Below are 22,323 nucleotides of genomic sequence, written 5' to 3' on the forward strand. Positions count from 1 at the left end.
CACAAATACACACCGACACACGTCTATGTATGGAGCGCGAGTATATAAAGGTGAAGGATGTCATAAACATAATGTTATGTGCACATGTACAGTATGTAACGTTGGGGAAGCTACAGACAGGGATTGCGGCCCATTACATTCCATAATAGTAAAAAAAAACTAGATTGAAGTATATTTTTTAACAATTATCGCAATAATATTATTTTTTATTTAAAAATTGCACATATACACCCAAAAAAAGAATAAAACAAATAGTAATCCATAAAACAAAGATGTTGAGCGTATGCTGGCTTATCTTGTTTGTCCATGTGAGTGTATGTGAATGTGTGTGTGTGTGTGTGTGTGTGTGTGTGTGTTCACTTATTGCACTCTCGCAGGCATCAGCCCAGGCACTGCTCCGTGATGTCACTGTCACACAGACGCGTTTGTGTGGCAATGCATATATACGCTGTGTATGGTAATGACATCACGTACTGATCCTTAGTGTTGTCTCCAGACTGCAGCAGACAGGCACACTGTGCATGAGCTGCAGAAATCCTCAGAAAAAGAACACACACAACTGTTGTGGACAGTGCCGCGCTATTTAATCAACAGAGCGAAAAGCTATGCGACTCAGAAAACAGCGACAGTTCTACCTACTGAGCGATGTAATTACACTCGTAATGCTACTGTTGGTTATCTCAAAAATTAGAATACATAAAAGTAATCCCGGCGACTGGCTTCAAACACTTTCAGAGGAGAAAACAACAGGAAGAAAGCAGGACTGATATCCCCAGTTTCCATCACGGGGGAAAGACATTCTAATAATTAGTGTGAGATTACTTTGACCATCCTCAGAAAAATATATGAAAAGCCAAACGTGTGCTTGTTGAAAAGGGCAGATATCCAGGTGCTTAAAAGGAGGAAACACATCAAACACATTTGCCAATCAGGAACAGGCATCCATCCTTGAGGATCAGAGTATGTGTCCAATTTAAGAAACGTGTCAGTGTCAAAAAGGCTGATCAAAAAATCATGCTTTTACATGTACACCAAACACACACACAATTCCCCGGCTTGAGGAGTTCACACAAGTGTCCGTGAAAGATCCGATCAGTGTGGCCGTGATATCACACGAGTACAGTCAACAAGCAAATATTTATTTTGATAATCATTTGCAATTGCTTATAAAAAACCTTTACAAAACACATACATACTCACTGGCCACTTGTTTAGGTATTATTTTATGTAAAGTCTTTTCTTGGTTGCAACTAGTAGCTATTTGAGTTACTGTTGCCTTTCCATCATCTAGAGTCAGTCCCGTCATTCTCCTCTGACATCAACAAGGCATTTTCACTCACGCAGCTGGTCACTTAAATCACCTCAGTTTGACCGTGTCGTTTCTCAATACTTGCATACTTGGAAAGTATCACTCAAGTACATACTCGCCAAGTACGGGAGTACACAAGCACGATCATTGCAGTTGGAACAGCAGCGTACTTGTTCTACTGTTTGAATGACGGATGGCGCCATGAACATGTAAAACACTCTAAATCAATCTAAAATAAATGAAATATTAATAATGCACTAAATTTCCCTCAGGTCAAAACTTTTATATTAAAAACAAAATAATGCATCAGCATTAAATGTATGGATCTCACCAATTATCTAACGACAGAGACGTCCGAGCTAGCAGATCACTTCATAGTCACGACAACGTCACTGTCAAACTATTAATACACAATTTTGAATTGTAAATGACTCATTTCTCGCCTCAAATGAAATTAAAACTGCGTTATTTCAGGTTTGTGTGTGTTTTCTGTACATACTTGGTACAATGCACGGGTATGAGAACCATACTTCGGAACAGTACATGGACGGCAGCTCACGATGTTTCACAAGTACGGGAGTATGCAATTACATTGAGAAATGGCTCTGGTCTAAATGCCTACATGCATGAGTTTGCTTTATTAACTATTTGTATTAACACATGGAATAAAAGGGTGTACCTAATAAAATGGCTGTCGACTATATGGGTGTGTGTTTCTTCTACCCCATCTTGGTACTACAACACAGCCTGGCAGTTAGTAATAACACTGAAAGAAAGTAAGAGGATCCTAACGGCCTAGACAACTGAGAGCTGGATTTGTAGCTGGATGGCATACACACACACACACACACACACACACACGCAGAGAGAGAGAGAGAGAGAGAGTGAGAGAAAGCCAGGGGCAATGTAGGAGAAGAGTCTGAGGAAGACTTTGATCACCGAACTGAGCACATTCAAGCACTCAACCAGAGAGGGTAGTCAGTGATGAGAAGGAGAGAGGAGAGTGCCCAAGGAAAGAGGGAAAAAGGGAGGGTGGGTTGTTAGGGATCGGCTTGTTTCCTGACCTCGATGCTCATTGATACATATGTTAAGGCTTAAACACTCTGCCGCCGAGCTCTCTTCTATTACAAAACAACTTTTATTGACATTTTTCTTCATTGCTCAAAACCCAAATGACAGAACAGCCACGTGAATGTGGACACGAGCACACGGAGAGCTGCTCGGAAAATGTAATTCACACTTTATTCTTCAGCCCCCGGTGGCGTGCTAACATCTGTATGGTAAATATTACAATATCAAGCCACACAGTAATCCCTGCACCTTAAAGTCCCTTTGCAAACAGCGCATACGCGCAAACTGGCAGCTATAACATGACAAATTCGTCCTCCACGCCTGAGATGCAGGTGGATAAACCATTGTGCTGTTTGCAAAGAGAACAGGTAATTATCGCTGGCATTTTGACAAGTGTTTGCCAGAGTGAAGGTCAACTCTGTCTGCGTGGGAGATCTATGCTAATCTGCTCAGCTGGAAAAGACTACCACTCACCACTCAAATGGTAGCTAGCGCCATTATGCAGCCACAGCTACGGTGTTTCACTTTAGAGTTGTCTGCAAGGGCGTGTGTGAAAGAGGAAATGAGCGTGTGTGCGTGTGTGTGTGTGCACATGCAATCAGATCTGAGAGAGTAGCAGACCTTCCCACAGAGAAGACTGACAAGACAGACAGAATCAGACAGACAGACAGACAAGCGTGAGTGAGATATATTTAGGTCAGCTCGTTTATGCTTTTACAATAAAACAATAGACACAGTGTGGGTGGCGTATATTTCACATCAGCCCACAAAGTGTCTCCTCTTGGGTTTAAGGCAAACTTTTCATTTTCCACCAGAATGTTACACAAATTTCACCTGCTCTTTTTAAATCTTGTGAATTTCAGGAGCTGGATGCATGAAGATATACAGTCACTGACAGTAAATCCTCACCGTGGAGCAAATTCACCATTGCACAGATTCATTTTTATTGTTTCAGCAAAATAATCCAAGGAAGGTTATGGCCACACACAAATCTGATGTTTTCATCTGCTGCAAAGCTTTGCTTTGGAAGCTTCAGTGGATGTTTATGTCTCATATTGCATGCCAATCATGAGTGTTTGCTCCGTTTCCATTGAGCTCTGTCGCATTCGTCTACACTTTACAATTCACTTCAGACTCAAGCGTCAAGAACAAGGAGCGAGTTTGATCTTTCCAGTTGTTATTCTGCAACACAATGTGATACTGAAGCGCACAACTGATGATGTGTGCTGGTGGTCATTTTCTTTTAAAAAAAAACACTTTAAAAAGGGATTGTACCATCCTGTCCTTGTACTGAATTTGCCTCTGATTGGTTTTAGTGAAGAGAAACAATGTAACATTTGTGTCTTTCACTGTGTCCTTCATCTGAAAACTGGCTCTGATAACTAGAACTATTAGACCTATTAGACTATTAGACCATGGGAGCATTGATGTGATGTGTTTACACTGGCAGTGCAGGGACAGACGGGTACAAGAGGTGTTCAGCCCTTTACTAGCGCAATGTTGCTTACATGATATATAAAAACATGACATCTAAACACCACTAACAGAGAGAGTCACATGGGATTAATCAGGACTCATTGGACAATGGTTTAAATGCAACAGACATTTACATTCAAACCATTTTTTGATTCCATTTTTTTGGAATAATTTGAGGGTTTTCCTGGAGTTTTCACATAAAAAAGAATAATATTTTCATGCATAAATTGTAAAACCACATTAAAACTGGTCTCCCTTCCATCATCACCTACATGTAAGTGAAAGTGTGTTTGAGACAGAGAGAGGCAGCCAAACGGAGAGTGGCAGAGGTAGAAGCATCGGGACAGACAATGTCTACGTCCACGTCTCTGCGTGTCTCCCTTGGGTGACAGCCGTGTGTCAGGGTCTCTGCACTCTGCTCCAGATGGCCCAGCCAGTTACTCCCAGGGTCCCCAGGCTCCCAGCGCTCATTGACCAGGGCCGGGGTTCTCACGGCCTGGGGGCCCACTGACTCATTGCTGCGGCCTGGCCTCTGGGGCCTTTGGGGCCTCCGAGGGGCTTTGGGGTCGCCCAGCCATGACAGCCCAGACAATAGGAGTGTCCTCACCCAGCTCCCACCCACCACCTTCCAGCATCTCTAAACACTCATATATCCACTCACACACCCTGGCGTTTGACCTGGACATCCTTGACCACAGTTGGTAGACAGCGACCAAGTCACGAGACATCACAGGGTCTGCTGACCAGTGAAGCACAACATTTGATATGGAGCTAAAAAAGTGCAGCACATGTTTAATAAAACAAGAACGCTCCATCAAAAACACATCGATATCATCATTTGAGGATATAATGACAGACGTAATTATAGAAAAACACCCTTCCTACACATAAATCCTCCCACTCACTCGCTGTGAAGTGCACAAACATGTAAGTGGAAGCAGGGAGTGGATCAAGCCCATCAGTGGCCATAAAATGTTTCTTTACAGTGGGCAAAAGCAGTTCTGGCAGATCCAATTTCCCCTCAACTGAAGGTGATTTACATGTTTAGAAATCCCAGCGAGGTAGAGAGAACGCAGGGAGGCGAAAAAAGTTTGAGTTCCAAACAATACATTTCGACATTGGATTTAACAGCTTGGCTGCCACTTCATCAAATATTGAATAAATAATTTTTTGGCTCAGTATGAACGCCACAGCTGCAAAAAAAAGAGAGGAAGAATATAAAAAAAAAAGACACATATACACAAACATGCACGCACACAACCTCACACAAACACGGACACACAGAATGCCTTGTAGTTTTCGATAAAGCAGCAGCTTTCCCTTTTGTTTTGCAGCCGAGCAGGGATTAGGCAGTGTGGGTCTTTGTCCTGCCGTTTTCCAGTTGAGCAGAACACAAGAGCCTCTACCTCCACTAATACAGTCAGACCTCCCAGCAGGCCTTTCACCACACAGCCGCTAAGAACCTGCTGCCCAAAAGATGCTTTTCAAGGAGTTATCAAATCTCCTCTATACTGTCCATGCCTTTCAACCGAGTCTCTTTGTCTATTCTTTTCAATGGAGCATTGAACACATCAAATGGAAGTGATGGGCAGATATATGGACAGCAGAATGTAGCAGAGCCATATTAACCTCATTCAGACACTGCACAGTACAGTCAAGGTAACACCGGGGGAGGAGTAATAGAATGGCCGATTTGTACGTATAAGAGGCAGAAAATATAAAAAAACTAAGCAGAGACATTTACAATTAATGTCCCCCATTCCTATAAGTGACATAATCTTCCCTTTGGGGGCTTTATTTTATTTTAAATGCCATGTTTTTCTTTCTTTGTTTGTCTTTTTGACATTAATTTGACTGGACAACAGGTAAACCTTTTAAAAAAAAATCAAATTAATTATTTTTCAGTACACATATTAAGATACTTAAAAATAATTGTTATTTAGTCAATGAGGGGGGGAAAATAGTTGATCTATTAAACATTTAAGTCACTTTATGAATCAAAAATCAAACATTTTGAGTATCTTTACAGCTTCTCATGTAGTAAGTATTTGAAACGACAAACAAATTGGGTCTAGAAAAAATGTTATTAGCACATAATTTATTATCTTGATAATTCATTGGCTACACAGTACTACTCATTTAGGAATGAGCAACACAAAGGTATAAAGCAGAGCTGAACATAGTCCATTATCATTTTAATAATACATGACTGTCTCTACCTGTTTTAATGTCTATTATCCAATTTTGAGGTTGAATGTGTCTGCTGAGTTTTTACACCGCATTCCACACTTTTTGGTTTTCTACTTTCACGGCTGCCACAGACTCAGAGCACGCTGTGCGGGCTCCCAGCAGCAGGTTGAGCACAGAATACAGCAGGGGTTTTGATGAGTTCATTAGAAGGCCACGTCATTTATGCACAGTCACACATAAGGCAAAGGTCAGCCAGGATTACCCAGGTGGCCACTGCATGTGGGTGTCAGTTTGATTTTCAGATTGCACTTAAACCATGCTGTTCCCGCACAACCTAGTAACCACTTAAAAATCACCACGCCACTGCCATATTGTGTTGTATTCAATGTCACGCATGCATGTTTGGGAGCTGGAGCCGAGCTACAAAAGGATTTGAAACACCGAAAAGGACAGATTCACTACCCATTGTTTTCAATATCGGGAGGTGAGTGGGAAAATCCTCTTCACTTCACACGCGGTACGTTTTCATGACAATAGACAAAAAAAGGAAAAAAAAAACAAGTTATTGTGTTCGTCCAACAAAAAACAGACAATTGAAATACATGTAAACATGTTAGTCTGACAGAAATTGTACAAATTTCTCAAAGCCAGACGGACACACCCAGATAATGAGATTGGGAGTCAAGCTACTTATGCGTGGGCATGTATACCTTCAGTCAGAACAGAGTCAAATCAGAAAACTGATGTTACGCTCTGCCACCTTAAATAACTAAATACATTTTAGTAAAGTAAACTGATGGAAGGAGGACTCCAGTCGAGAAGTTGCAAAAAAAACATGGACGTACAAACGTATCGCAAACAGCGTAGCAACACGCCACAGTTCTAAATAAAACAGTCTTATGTATACGACTGATTCCGAGTTGGAAATCCAAACTCAATCTGACTACAAATGCAATGCAGCCGCACAATAAACTAAAAACCATGCAATGCCAGCTGAAAGGGGACATTTCACCTCCTAGCTGAGCGGAGGTGGACACACGTCATTCAATAAATCAATGTCCGTCTGGTGCTTGTATACTGGGACAAGGGCAGCGAGTCCTGTCCAAACAATAGTTGAGTTACAACCGTAGCTCAACTTGACTGTGCATGAAAATATACCGAGTGAGGTAAAAATAGAGGGAAGCAACATGGTGAGAGGAGGCACAGGAGATAAAGCTCTGGCAAAACTTCCATCTAAGGTCACTGGGTGCACACATATAGATCCAAAGACACCATATCAAGGCTGAGTTGGGATAAACAAACAATTTAGCCAAAGCATAAGTAGTTGACTAAGCTCCCTCCGTCTGCTTTCGCAAAATCATTATTCAGGTGGGCTGTATTCATAATTCATCAACACGGGTCAAACCAATGATCATGTTGACTTAACATTTGGTGTGACATTTCAGGCCAACTCACGCCTGTCATTAGCTCTCACCACACGCCACCTCATCAAAGCCAGTCACATAAGAGACGGAGGGGGGGAAAAAAGGCAAATGGAGGATGAGAAAAATACATGATATTTATTGGAAAAATAAATCCACATGCATAACGCACCCCCACAATATTTGCTCTATAAAATGTACAAACACACACACTCTCTCAAAAAGCACTGGACCGAAGCTCAGCGTCTCTCACGCTAATTCAGTATCATAAGCCATCAGCCAGCACATCCCTAATAGGAAACAAGTTGGTGGCAAAAAAGAAAAGACACTTTTGCAGTCAATAGCCAGACCACAATGGTGATTCTGGCAGTCGGGAGTATTGCTGCGCTTCTCAAAGTCATTTCTGACCAAAGCAAGTGCATCGACACACATCATATATACCAGTAGAGAGAGGAAAGACAGTTGCATACTGACAACTTCCTTTCTGTGGGTGACAGCTCTCCATCAGTCTGCATCAAACAAGTGCATACATGCAGACACACACACACACACTCACACAGACGCTGAGGGATATAGACGTGACCCACACACACTTTACTGATCCCGAACCTGTTTCAATCTGTCAGCCTGTTGGACATAATAGAGAACCAAATAATCTGGCCCGTGTGCTGCTACATGAGTGTGTATGCGAGGACAGGACAATTGTGCACACTCGGCTCATCATCTCAGTAATTGATGGTCGTCTGTCATTGCACACTGTTGATAATCTTCTTTTGGACAGCGGCTTGTCTGAACAAGATGAACACTGGCCTATCTACTGTATCTGGAGAGACTAATCTGTGTTCTCATTTACTAGAGCGCAGACGGTGACAGAGTGGTCGAGCTGGTAAAAATGAGATGGATCGCAATGAAGGTTGTCAACGGCGTCGCCGTGTGTGATAAGAGGGAAAAATATGGGCCGCTCTTACCTGCGACTTGAACCAGATCGGCGGTGGACACGTTCTTGGAGTTGGCGCCGACTCTGAAAGTCAACGCGGGACCAAGGACGCTGCAGGGAGAAAGACACAAAGGGGCATTTATAGGTTACTTTTTATTTTATAGTCCTGCAGAGGAAAGAATTTGATTTGATTTAACAAAATCTTACTTTTTTCCAGATGTGTAAAAAATAAAACACACGGAAATGTACCTTTTACACATGCAACCCACATGCCCGTATACTTACTAACATAAATAGCGTCTGGTTTACATTAAAAAATAATGTTTACATGTATTAATGGCAGCACTAGTTGGTTTGACACTGACATCGTTTGGTTAATAAAAACAAAATCACCTTTCTTTGAAAACAAACCATGCTTTTTTCCCCAAACCATAAAAAAAACCAATGTTTTTTGTCTATATTTTGTCTGAAAACAACTACCGTGGTTTGGCAGTGACTGTTTTACTGACAAGTTTAGTATCAACATATTTGTGACTCGCCAAATGACATTGCAATCATTGTGTTAATAGAAATCGCATCGCAGTCACAGAATTGTTTCAGATTAGCAGTATATAACGTTGGAGTATGAGGTTATAAAGGAGAAAAACGAGCACGGATACAAGCTCCAGGACTTTTTGCCTGTTTTTATGATAAGCCGCTGGCTGTATCCTCACATTTAATAGACACACACCAGAGCATTATCTGTCTTCATATCAAGCCATTTTTGCAAAAAGAAAATAATCGTATCGCCCAACAATATTCCGAGGTACATTAAGGTAAACGCTATAATAAATGCAGAAATTGACATAAAGCGTAAGTCATGTGAATGATGAGAGGAGGAGAAGAAGTACAGAGCGGTGAATTACAAACTCTGCCTTCCATTTTAGTTTGATCTTAACCAAAGACGACAGCAAAGTTATCAGCTAAGGACCTTATTTTCTTTTCCCCCCACAGTAACATGTCTGCACTCCTTGTGCCTATATTCTCCGTCTGGTTGGGAGTCAGCAACACACTGCTCTCCCTGGAGCAGGATAAATGTTTAAGGTCTGAGGTCGGCCATGAAATAAAATCTAACAACCCCACCAGACTCTGTAAGAACTCCCAGAAGTGGTCAGGAAAAGAACAGTGAATACTGACAGAAAAAATTGAACTCATGTCGACTGTAACCTCTTAAAATCCCAGATGAAAACACATTTCGCAATAAGCTGCAAGACGTTTCAGCATCCAGCAGTGACTGGAGGAGAGATTTCTTTCAAAACATGCCTAAACAAGGCAACAGTAAACATGTTGTCCCCCATGTACGATGATGCCTGTGTGTGTGTATGAGCTAATTAGAAACAAATATTGCACTTTAGTTTTGAGCTGTAATTGTAGTTCCCTAATGGGACAATCAAAGTCACTGGAATGCAGCAGTGAGATCATGTTCCTCAGGTTTTTGTCAAAAAGGAAAATGAAATCTCACATCACACTAATGCAGAGACCGTGGTGCAAATGATCAGAGCTGAAACTGAGATGCAACCGAGCAGCGAGGAGCACACAGTGAAAATCATCATTTATTTTTATTTTCCTTTTTTTTTTTTTTTACAAGTATTCCTCGTCTTGTTTTCTGATGACACAAGGCACAAATTTCACAAGACTTTTTGCCTTAAGTGACACTTTAGTACATAAAACAGACTCTTTTTGTGCTGTTCATTGTCCCTTTAAAAACATACACCATAAATAAATGATTATACAGGTACTACAGTCCAGCCAGTTAAGGTCTAGTGTATTTGTGCTCTGCTTAACGTGTGTAATCCAATCTAACATGTGTTAGCATATTGTATAACTAGTAAATTACGTTCATGTTGCATACTAATCCCATTTAAAGGATTTGTTTGACATTTCTTTTGCAAATCAAAAGCTTAAAACTGCTTAAACCCACGGGAAATTATCATCATCACTCATCATTTCCTCATTTTCGCCAAAAACGTCACAGGTAGATAAAACACACTCAGCAATCCTCTCATTTAACAGACATTAATGCACATTTTCTATCTCACTCTGACATGATGTCATGTTGGTGACGTGCAATATACTGTAAATTAATATGTGCAATAATCTATGCTAATGTGCAGAGATTATTATCTATGCAATAATAACCTGGTGCTGGTAACAACTTGGGATCCTTGCCACCACGTTGCTACATAATATTTGTGCTTATTTAGTTTCCATTTGTATTGTACTGTTAGTTATTGGAACTCTGCTCTTAAATCATCCTTATGCCTATGGGATGAGGGAGGTTGTGTCACACAAGGCAATTTCATCGCGCTACACAGCGACAATAAAGCGCTCGGTTCTTTATATTTACTGCGATAGTTAAGTGAAGTATTATTTATGATAAGGGATTTTCACACATGCTGGAAATAAATGGAAACCGATGGCTGCCTGACAAGTTTGAGGAGCCGACACTGGACAGACACGTACATGGTGGAGGCGTCAAGTGAAACACATCTCATTCACTTTAAATGGAGCAGAGTCAAGTGCTGCAGAACCGCACTGAGGGGCTGCTGCTTCACTGTGCTCGCATTGTGCGCGGCAGAACCTTTCTAAAAATCAGCCAATCAAAGCACTTTAACCCTGTAACACCCAGCGTCTGTGCGACATTCTGAATTACCGTAATTACGCGACAGTTTGCTATTGGAAAAATTTTAACGGTTTCTGAAAGCCGAGAAGTTGGTTATTTCGGTAATTTCACTCGCGCTGTTGCAGGAAGCCGGCAGATCAGCGTTTTTGTCACCAGAGAGGAAAGAGTTGGAAAAACACCTGTAACGTAGTTTGCATTTTTCGGCCTGTTTTTGGACTTTGAGACGAAGACTCAAACAAAATGTTATTTTAGATGTTTTATACTCAAATACTTCAAATTTCAAATTTAACACACACAATCCGGTGTTTGTGTACAACTACAGTGTTATTCTTCAATAAAACCTTTTGGTTTTCTTCATTTTAAATTGTTAATACACTATGTTAATGTGCAGTAAAATGTAAATAACTGCCAGATATTGAAAGTTATTCTGGAAAAATGGGAATAAGCAGTATACTCACAGGACATTTTCTGGCCCTTTTATGGTTAAAATAGCTTAGGTGTTAAAGGGTTAATGCAAATATACCAACACAGTTAACCAATCAACTCACAAACGCACCACCGCCTGAACAAAGCCTTGTTTTTTCTGTTTTTTTCCCCATTGCTGATGTTTTTTGTCAGATGAAGTGCACCCAACAATGCTGGACACAGCGGACAACCCTTCATGATGGACACTGCTCCGTTCGCCTCAATAGCTATCTCTCGTACCAAACGTCAGACCCACCAGCCGTCAAGCGTTGATGCGACACATATGCGAGTCCAGTGTAGTGTATATAAGGAGCTAAAATGTTTACATTCACGTCGAGAAAGGGCTTGTGAGATATTGCATGTGACAGACACAATAACAGAGTTATTGCCAGATGGGGGCCTGATATCAGTCTATAATCATTTTCCTGGTGTACAGTAACGCGATATTGAACATATGACACTGAGCCGAGACGACAACCTGGAGATGGACGACTCCATCTTTCCCCCAGCCATTAATCACAAAACCACTTCAGTTCATCATCGTGTCTGAGCCGTTATGGTCTGGAAAGGTACATACGCCCTTAGTGTACTTCCTGCCAGACTGCGTGACAGAGAGCTATATTCGTGAGACTGTCAGAACGCTGTGACCCACACCCACTCACCATCCGTCAGTCTGCTACAGAGGTGGTGACACCCACTGAGCCAGGAGCAATAATATGAGCCAATACCAGCAGACAGACGGACTCGGAGTCCCGACCACGCACCAGTGCATTTGTGAATACGAACACACACAAATACACATGTACGTAGGTCTGAAAGAAATATGTCCGTCTCTAATGTGTTCACCTGGGATCTGTTTGCAGCCGCAAATGTCAATATTTCCACAATCTTCACCCCATGTCTCCTTTCTTCCAGGCCGAGTGTGTTCTCCCAGGGATCTCAATGCATCTCAAATTGAAATGACGTGTGTGTTTATTTCTGTATTTTTGCCACACACACACACACACACACACATATCCTATTTAAATATTCAATAGGGGGAAACAGTGCCACAGTTGGACGTGAAGTTAGAAGACAGATAAATTATCAGGAGGACTTCACACTGCCTCCTGTGTTATCAGATGTGTAAGCTTGGACTTCATATTAGCTCTGCTGGTGGGACATGAGTGTGTGTGTGGAGACCGGCTGAGGGGATATTGGCAGGGAGCGTGTGGGTGTGTGTGTGTGTGTGTGTGTGCGTGTGTGTGTGTGTGTGTGTGTGTGGGTGTTAGTGCGCCCTAACAGACTGTGTGTGAGGACAGACTTGTGAGTGTGAGTCCTACTCCCCCTAGTGTTTCTCATGAGTAAAACACTTACGTCATCTTTAAAAAAAAAAAAAAAGGCACACGTCATCCCCTCAGCCCTTCATCATCCAGAGACACAATTTCAGATCTTTATTGTGCTGGATATTGAACTGCAAGCTCGAACTGGTTTTAGCATCTAAAAAAAAAAATCTCAACATCAAAACCTTTAGCCTCCTCCTTTAGTACTATGAGAGTTTGAAATAATTATTTTCTTGTGTCCGCCCGTGGTCATTTTTCCGTTTCTCTATCGCCGTCTTTCTATCAGAGCCCGTAAGAGTGGGAGCAAGGGAGAGAGGGAAAGAAGGGGGGGAGAGAGAGAGGAGGAGCAGCCCTGGAGCAGGGCGGTGTTCTCTGACCCAGCTCCCCTTCTCGATCTGCCTCATATTCAGGCCGAGGCTTTCAAACACTCACCTGCTGTGGCCGCACAGCAAGTCACAATGGGCTTGCATCACGTCCTCCATCTCAGCTATTTCTACATGAATGCGCTTTCATTACTTAAGGGGAAAAAAAGAGTGGGGATAAACAAGCCTGACAAAGAGGACATTTTGCGTATTTGTCTTCTATATAGAATATCTGTCACCTATATATAAGGTGTAACACAGTGTGGAAGCTTTATTAGCAGCAGCATCTGTCTGTGGCTTTTTACACGGCTTTAACTGCATCCGCCCGAGCACGTCATCGACTTGAATTCTGCATTATTTGTACAAAATATGATACTTGTTTGACTTCAAGAAGCTACACTGGGTGCCTTGTCCAGCTCTTGACCTGTACTGGGATTTGAACCGGGAACCCCCTGGTTACAAGCCCAATTCCTTTCCTGTTGGGATAACTTTACTATTTTACATAAATAAAGAACTCCTGTCGCTGATGTCATTCAAAGGCTGGAATTAAAACAATGACATTCTGGCAGGAAAGCACCAGGCAACATATATGTAAGGTAATGTATCAGAAAACGTGTCTCTTTGTTAGCTGTAGTCATAAAAATGACCCTGTGACACCAATACAGCATTTTACCAGTTCATCAAAGATCCCGGGAATCAATCACTACCAATAATGGTCTCACATTCTGCATAAAAGACGGAGTGATGGGAATCCACAGGCAACGGATTCAGCTTGCGTAGTGATGACTTCATATCAGTAGCCAATGCTAACTAGTTTTCATATATTGTTTATTTTACACTGTTATTTAGTTTTATTTCTAAGCATATACGCGTTCTGGGGAGTATGAAGAAGAAAAGGAAGAAGTTGGGTCAGCTCTGAAATAATGTCTCCATACTGGTGTAAAAGCACCATGAGGGAATCGCAGGGGTCAGTGGTGTCAAGATCGGTGACATATCGCTCAATCTACGTGGATTAAATTTGCACATTGCACTCTGGCAGCTTTAAAAACCTCGCTTGATAGTCAATATGTAAAGAAAAAGGAAGAAATCATTGAATTTTGGCCCTCTAATGATACTGTTAATAATCATTACTCTTCGTTGCACCCGAGAACAGGATATGAACACTAGTCACCACATGACTATAGAGTGCAATAATAGTTCATCAGCATTATCATTACGTGCATCAGCTGAATCAGAGTGATGTGAAACGGCAGGTGTAATAACAACATTAACTCAATCAGTGCTGGCATGGTGTTATATCCCGGTGTTCCTGCTCATCAAGACTAAATGAAAGAGGCTGGATTTAAAGATGGCGCTCAGAACATCTCCTCGGCTACATTCATTTCAAGGTCACAGAGTGTATTTTCAGCGTTGAACAGTGGGTACAGAACACTCTGACACTCTCCTCTCTCTCTCTCTCTCTCTCAGACGTGATTGTACAAGCCAGAATAGACCGCTCACAGTTCAGACTTCACTTCTCCTGCAGAGCATCCTTAAAAAGGCTTGTCAGATCTGAGGCGCACACATCTCCTCTGCCTCCTACATGGTCTGACACCGAATACACAGCAGAACCACGATACAAGCATAAACTAGTTTGGGTTCAAGGACAGTTTGCTTGCTTATTAATATATTAACCACCTCCTGATGGAATACTTTCTCTGTATTCACCTCTCGCTCGGCGGCTGCTTCCTCTTTCTCTCTCTTCCTCTTTTTGTCGCTAACCGAGAGTCTTTTGATGACTAGACTGCTCTCTTCTTGACAAGGTGCACAGTGACAATCATGGCGAGGTAGTGTTTTGAATACAATGGAGACATCACTGTGTGTCTGGAGGTAATTAGGCCTCATTTCTTTCACTGCGAAAAGTCAAATACTCCAAAAGGTCAGAAAAACAACAAACGCCTACAGTCTCTGGCAGTGCGGTGCCGCAGTTTCACACAAACAGTCCTTGCAGTGTCTGGACAACCTCCACTCTGCTTCCCTGAGCTCAAAGGCACAAAACGGTTTCATATCCTTTAATTGTGGCCAATTATTCTGTTCTGTAGGAAATGTGACGCTTGTAAATCGTGAGCTAAATCATTATTTTCGAGCGTGTGCGGGGATGTTTATACATACGAGAGCTGGGTGAGGTCTGCGACATGTAGGTTCAGCCTCTGCGTCAGCCGCTCCATGAGGTCCGAGCCCTGGTCAGTGGTGAGGGAGCTGGGGGGGGGGGGAGAGAAACACACACAGCTGGGTATCATGATTGGATGCCCATACTCATACCAGATACACATAGTCATTCAGGCGTTAAAATGCTATTTTTTTTTAGGGAGATGCTGCCACAATTCATACTCACAAATGGGTCATTGCACACAAGCAAATGCTATGGTTGTCTGAATGGATGTACTGCACACATGCACACAACTGCAAACACACACACACACACACAAACAAAACACACAAAGCACTGTGCCAAGGGAAAAGGGATCAGCTGCCTCTTCAGGCTTGGTAAATCACCTGCTTTTTTTCCAGCAATGAGACAAACAATAAGGTGCAAATGGAACCTGCATGAGGTGTAATGGCTGTATCATATGTACGCGCCTTTTCCTCCCTTGCCTTCTCTCATCTTTTCTGGGTTTTTTTTATTTCGCCCACATTCACTTTCTGTCTGTCTGTCTGTCGCATGCACACACATGCTCAAAGTAAAAACATGATGAGACAGAGCACACGAGCACAACAGTGCACACACACACACACACACACACACGATGAGATGAGAATAATAGGGTGCAAATAGAATGGCGGTAAAGTGTAATGGTGGTCTGATAAAGCCATGCCTCATCTCAGCTCAGTCCACGGCTGCTCTCTCACTCTGAGAGTAAATCGCCAAGGAAATAGACCAAACAAATGCAATCTACAGGCCAATGTGCTGGATGGAGGAATGAGAAGGGCACACACACACACACACACACACACACACACACACAGAAAGCTACATTATTGCTGAGAGCTTAACCTTGAACCAGAGAGGATGCCAAGTGACTGTAAGGTGACATGCACTAAAAAGCCATGGATCAAAATCAAAATGAGACATTGTTCAAATTTCCATCCCATCCAAAGCGTAGAAATGTAACTGTGATACAGTGACTGGAAATGGTTACTTATAGGTTTTCTTTTTCTAGATACACAGCAGCCTGACAAAATACATTCATGAGCCTGATTTGGAAGTAAATCATGTTGTTGAGAGATCGTAATCGCTCTCTCTCTAAAAAAAAACAGTGTACTGTGCATGAGTGGCTGACTCACTCCACCTTTGAGAGAGTGGGTGGTTCTTTTTTCTCCACTTTTTGAGGGGTTTTGAAAGTTAAAGCTTCGCCGAAGCCATTCCAGACACGTTTGCATCCCTCTGCGGTAATTCTAGCAACTGTGTGCTCCAGGAGTGACTTGGTTGTTGATGCTAGCACTTTTCCCCTTGGATTTCTCTCCGTCTCTTTCGCTTCTCTCCATACCTTCTGACTCCCTCCCCCCCCCTCCTCCCCCATTGCACACTCACAAACACCACAATCCCGCTTTCCCCCCCTATTCCCCACTCCCACCACCACCTCAATGTCAGGAGCTGTCAGATAAGCAGGTTTGCGTAGCCTCACTGCAGGGTACGAAGCAGCTGGGGATAACAAGCGTGCAATCATGAGGTCTGCAGCAAATACAGACACCTCTACGGGCCAACTTTAGGGTGGGCTGAGGATAGACGTGAAGAGGGAGGTGAAGATTCGTCACTCAGAAGGTGACCTGCTTCTGTCCCTTGGGACATACCCACTTTTTGTGGATTTCATCTTATTCTGACTTTGTGTACTGTAGGTGCGGCAAAAAAAGGTGACGCAGACTGTGTCCATCGTAGCTTTATGAGTCCGCATCTCTTAAACAGGTGAAGGACAACCTTCTGACACCGGACTCGATAACGCCATAAAGGGATTTGAGAGAAAGCCAGGGGCGAAGACACAGTCGATAGGAACTTATCTTTGCTGAGCCTGAGCTGAGTGAGAAGGAGAGCGAGAGAGAGAGAGTGAACTTGGCTCCCCTTCCTGGCAAAGTATTATCATTAAAGCTGTAATACAGCAGAGTAATAACCACACACGCTGAGGAATTTATCATCCTTTCTATTGTAAGCAGGTGCAGCACATGCTAAGGATTTCAAACGACTCCGTGCTTCCCCATAACGACGTGAATGTGTGGGCGGTTACGACCAATATTGAGTATGTTACAGGCGGGTTTTTTTTTGAATGACGGAACAAAGCAGACATATGCTTGGTATTAAAGAATGTCAAACAGGTCGGACAGAACGGCTGACAAAAGGCAACTAGAGCAATAAACTATAAGATGAACCAGCAATGAAATACATAATAACCACTTAAGAATGGGAGAGTGGCTTTTACATGGTTGTTGGTGATGCTATTTGAATATGCTGTCAATTTTCAAGTGTAATGACTAAGGTAGAGAGGTTATTGGCAGAGTAATGTACTGACATTCCCAACAGTGCTGATATAAATGCATGCCACTGAAAGGCGAGTTTCATTAATAATGTCGCCCTGAGCAGCAGCTTCATGGTGTCTTAACATTTTTTTTCTTTTCCTGTCGGTTTATTTATTGCATATACGTTTCTATAAGGTAAAAGGGGCTATATGTAAGAAATCTGTTCTATTTAGTCATAAAATGACCATGATTTGTCATCAGAGATTAAAGAAATTAATATTAAACTGAAAGACTGACTTTTATGATAACAATAGCACAATCAGTATATTCACAGTTTTAATTTTTATTAGTAGACTTCAAACTCTATTGGTTGGAAATGTTGGAACCTAAAAAGCCTCACTACCCCTCTAAAAAATGTCTCAATGGCCACCAGTTCATTTGAATTTGAGACCCCTGATTTATAGTCTAGCGTGGGCTGTGGCCATGATGGTGCTGCACATGGGTGACAAAAGGTTATTTCGTCAAAAGGTAAACAAATGTGTTTTTCATTTTCATTTTTGTAATTACGTTTTAAATTGCTGTAAAATAGAGTCTGACCTATTTTAAGAAAACCTATAAGAAAGTTATAAAACCTATAAGAAAAATAAAACAAAGCCATGGTGTTTAAAGTATGTGTTATTTTTGTTTTATATAACCAAGTATAGCAGGTTATATATACATGTAATAGTAAGTATTTGCACTTAACGTCAATTTGATCACTTTAATTTGTAAATATTCAAGGTTTGGGTGGATTTTCACAGATTTTAAAGCGGGCCTCGGCACTCTCAAGTTTGGGAGCGGCTGGTCTAGTCTGTAATGAAGGTCAAAAACATTCATAAAAGAAAAGTCCTAAAAATTCAAATAAAAGGCACCTGGCTATTTGTGACTAAATCATAAAAACCCTCTTGATCAATTTAATTAATTTAGAGGCAGTGAGAAACATAAAGATGGTTTTATGACCTGGGTGCATCTTCATTAGCCATTTACCCCTGCAGTGAAAATACTGCTTAGTGGAACAACTGGAATAACTGTGTAATTTTTAAGTGGTAAAGAAAAAGAATGACATCAGTCGTTGGAGGAGATGAATAATTTGAAGGGACAGCTCGAAAGAGAAACCGAGGTAAAACGCGAGTGAACATCAGGACGGCATTCACTCGACGGAGGGAGCCATGGAGACAGGTTCAGGGTTGCTCATGTGTGAAGGCGCCAAGAGACAGAAGACGCTACCAACATGCTCTCATGTGCACTGCGAACAATGAAGGCACATGAAGAGGGGCAGTAAAGATGGTGGCAGGGGAGATAAAAACTTCATAGATTTTATTTTTTTTTTTTTACGACTCACTGATGGTGGTGGATTTGTCGCAAGAGTTCCAGTGTCCTGTCTGACTGTGGTAAGAGCTAAAGGATCTGCTTTATTTCTGCTAAATCTGAAAAATGCACGTTTTTATAGATACAACTGGATGTTTGACACAAGATTTCCTGTTCCCCAAACGGTTACCCGGAAAGAGATATTGTATATATCACCAAAACATACAAAAATAATGATGTTTTTACAATAAAATTGTTACAGTACAATATTGCTTCAAAATATAATGATAGAGAAATGATGTTCGAACCTGAATCATTTTTGTAATATCATGGTTAGAAATTTGTATTACAAACAGATCACTGTAATATCAACATTTAACAATAACAGTGTGACTCATACTCACTCTGATCCGGTGATAATGTAGCCAAAGTGTCTGTCCTTCCCTCTGCTGGAGAACTCCTTCACCCCGACATGGACCAGCTGGGTTTTGACTTTCATGTCCTTCTTCTCCGGCTCCTCCAGCTGCTTCTTCCCCGTCGCGGCCTGAATCCCCTGCATCAACCTCTCGATCTTTGAGTCCACCTGAGGGTCGGGGCCCTCTGGGCTACCAGTTAATCGGAGGGTGGAGCCTTCCTTCGCAGGCACGACGATGGTCTTCTCCTCCCCGCGGTGGGGGACGGGAGCTTGGCCCTGTGAAGTCCGGCTCTGGACACTCTCCATTCCGACCGTTTTCTGAAGGGGAGCTGGTGGTCCAACGCCAACATCCATGTCATCGAAGGCCTGCAGGTTCAGGTAGTCCAGCAGCTTGGAGAAGAACGCTGCATGCTGCTTTAAAAACAAAGCCCTCTCGTTAGAAAACTGAATGAATTTCTTATGGGTGCATTGAAGGGCATTTCTTTCCTTTTAAAAGTTAAACAAATTGCAGAAGTATTGTGAATAAAATCGATGTCCATTTTGTTAGAATACTGAAGTTGGACAATAATCATTATTTTTAAACATACTGCAGTTATGGTTTTTTTAAAAAAAAAGCAAAATGCTTGTCTGCAAAACTTTGAAATCACCCTTATTTGAAGTAGCAGTCAAAAGTAAATAAAGTGCAAGTTTGTATGTCTCGCTCCCTCAGAAACCAATTTGTTGGTATAGCAGAGTAATTTTAAATTCACCTTGTCAACGGGCTCTTTGTCTGCACTGTCTTTTTGTTGGCCTGGAAACAAACACAATGTGAGCAGATTGTGTGAAAACGTAAAGTATTGTTCAATTTAGGAAAGAGAAAGTAGTTTAGACCTAACTTGACGGACTCAGAAATACATTTGGCAGCGTTCAGGATTATATAAGCAAGGCATTATTTCGATATTTATACGTTACAGTGCCACATAGTCTTATATCTATGACCAAAAACAAACACAGCAGTGTTCAGTTTTGCCAGCAATCATTCCCTCTAACACTCCCACCTTGTTTCATTCTTAGTGTGTCTTTCTGGTTTGGATCCTGGTCTAGGGCTGATTTAAGCTGCTGGTCTTGATTCATCAGTGTGGCTGCCAGTGGCTTCTTGCTACCATCCATGTCCCCCATGGCGTCAGCGGTTCCTCGTCCTGGCTGGACCCCAGTCACAGGCTGTTCCTTCTCATCCGCTTCCTGCAGAGCCCCTGTGATGACCTCAGCCAACTGATCCAGGTCTTTGCCCATTAAAGCCTCCATGTCAATGCTGTGGCTCCCCAGCCGATTCACCACATTCTGGATGAATCGCTCTGGACAGGAAAGAGAAAATAAGGACCGCCCACAATCAAAGAGTGCATCCAACTGTTATATCCCACAACAGAGAAGAAAAAAAGAATGATAAAATACACTCCATATTTATGACAACGCATGAAAAAAAAAGTTAATCTCACCATCCACGACGCTGAGAGGTTCTTTGGCAGGCAGTTGGTTTGAACCGGCCTTGAACAGCAGCCTGTCTAGATTAGGCCGTTGTGTTTTGGAGCCAAACGCCTCCTGAGATTGCAGCTTTGCATGTTCACTCGGAGCTGGATGGATGTAGCCGAGGTAGTGAAGCTTTCCTTTGGGCCAGGAAGCCTCTGAAGCCCCGGAGTCCTGCTGAACGCTCGGTGCCCCAGCAAGAAGCCGCTCTAAATGGCTGGAAAGCAGCTTGCTCCTCGCTGGGTCTGGGCTGGAGTAGGTTGTGCTGAGCTTGGGGTGCCTGCCCTCTCCACTCTGAGAGAAGACTTTGGTGACGGGAGGTTTGCCATCTCCTTTATGAAGGCTGTAGACAGTTGTTTCTTTCCAGCCCTGCTTGGGTTTTGGCCAGCTGGGCTCCGAACGACCATTCGACTCGATGTCTTCATTCTTGAAAGAAACAAGTCAATTTAGTACATTTAGATTAATGTTAATATGTCAAATATTGTTTTTTAGCAGTCGCGCTGCTAATGGCAATGCCATGGGCTCAAATCTTTATTAATACATGCACATTTTTCATGACTGAGGATGGTGTAGACTAGTTCATTCTGTTTTGCATAAAAAGCAGCAAATTTCATGTTTTATATACTTACAATATTAAAAAACTCTTTTGAACCATAATTTGAGCACATAAATGTGTGGTCTGATGTTTTCTCCATCATTTTGTTCTAGTATTACAACAACTATTGGATGCTTTCACTGATTTTGGGTGACTATTTAATCAGCAGATCAATTGTTCTCACATATCTAATGAAACATCTAAGCACCTGTTAGATGGACCAGCATAGAATCACAACATATGCTGGTCCACCACCATCATTATACTGGTCCATGCTGGTCTATGCTGGTCCGACTAGCATGCACCAGCATGGTCCACCAGGTAAACCAGAATAAACTGGTTCTTTTTTTTAGACTGTTTTTTTCCAGCAGGGACATTTAAAAATATAATAAAATAATAATTTGATTAAATATTTCACCTCATGAGAGAGCAAATTGAACATCTATCCATTGATTATCTTATGCCGTATAAACCTGCATAACTGTCTTGTTTCATTAGTGTCAGACACTTTAACACACGATTAATTAATAGTTTGAGACAAATAATTGGTAGATCATCCATCAAAGAACATTTTTAAGAGTACAAGACTATATTATCCTTGTCCTTGTCCTGTATGAGGGAATATTAGTTTCCTCCTTGCCAGAAAAAAAACACAATGACTAAATATCTCCCATGCAAAACTAATGAAATTCCCTTTCCCAGCTGTATTTAACGTTGAATGCTAACGAGTCAACATTATAAAAATAAACATATACTATAT

The 22,323-nt window shown here is 41.9% G+C and overlaps 1 protein-coding gene across 2 annotated transcripts in view; it reads right to left on the bottom strand.

Annotated features, from left to right (window-relative positions):
- ptprn2 (protein tyrosine phosphatase receptor type N2) overlaps window positions 1-22,323 on the bottom strand; it is a 127,667-nt gene that overhangs the window by 69,659 nt on the left and 35,685 nt on the right. Inside the window, exons 5-10 of one of the 2 annotated variants that reach the window (XM_058646598.1) lie at window positions 20,941-21,394; window positions 20,503-20,799; window positions 20,215-20,255; window positions 19,455-19,876; window positions 15,367-15,453; window positions 8,436-8,515 (exon numbers count right to left, since the gene is read on the bottom strand). In XM_058646598.1, the coding sequence (XP_058502581.1) occupies window positions 8,436-8,515; window positions 15,367-15,453; window positions 19,455-19,876; window positions 20,215-20,255; window positions 20,503-20,799; window positions 20,941-21,394 (1,381 nt within the window). Of the gene's footprint in view, window positions 1-8,435; window positions 8,516-15,366; window positions 15,454-19,454; window positions 19,880-20,214; window positions 20,256-20,502; window positions 20,800-20,940; window positions 21,395-22,323 lie in introns of both variants that reach the window. The other variant, XM_058646589.1, reaches the window with a different exon arrangement.

Source organism: Solea solea, chromosome 1 (assembly GCF_958295425.1).
Source record: "Solea solea chromosome 1, fSolSol10.1, whole genome shotgun sequence".
NCBI lineage: Eukaryota > Metazoa > Chordata > Actinopteri > Pleuronectiformes > Soleidae > Solea > Solea solea.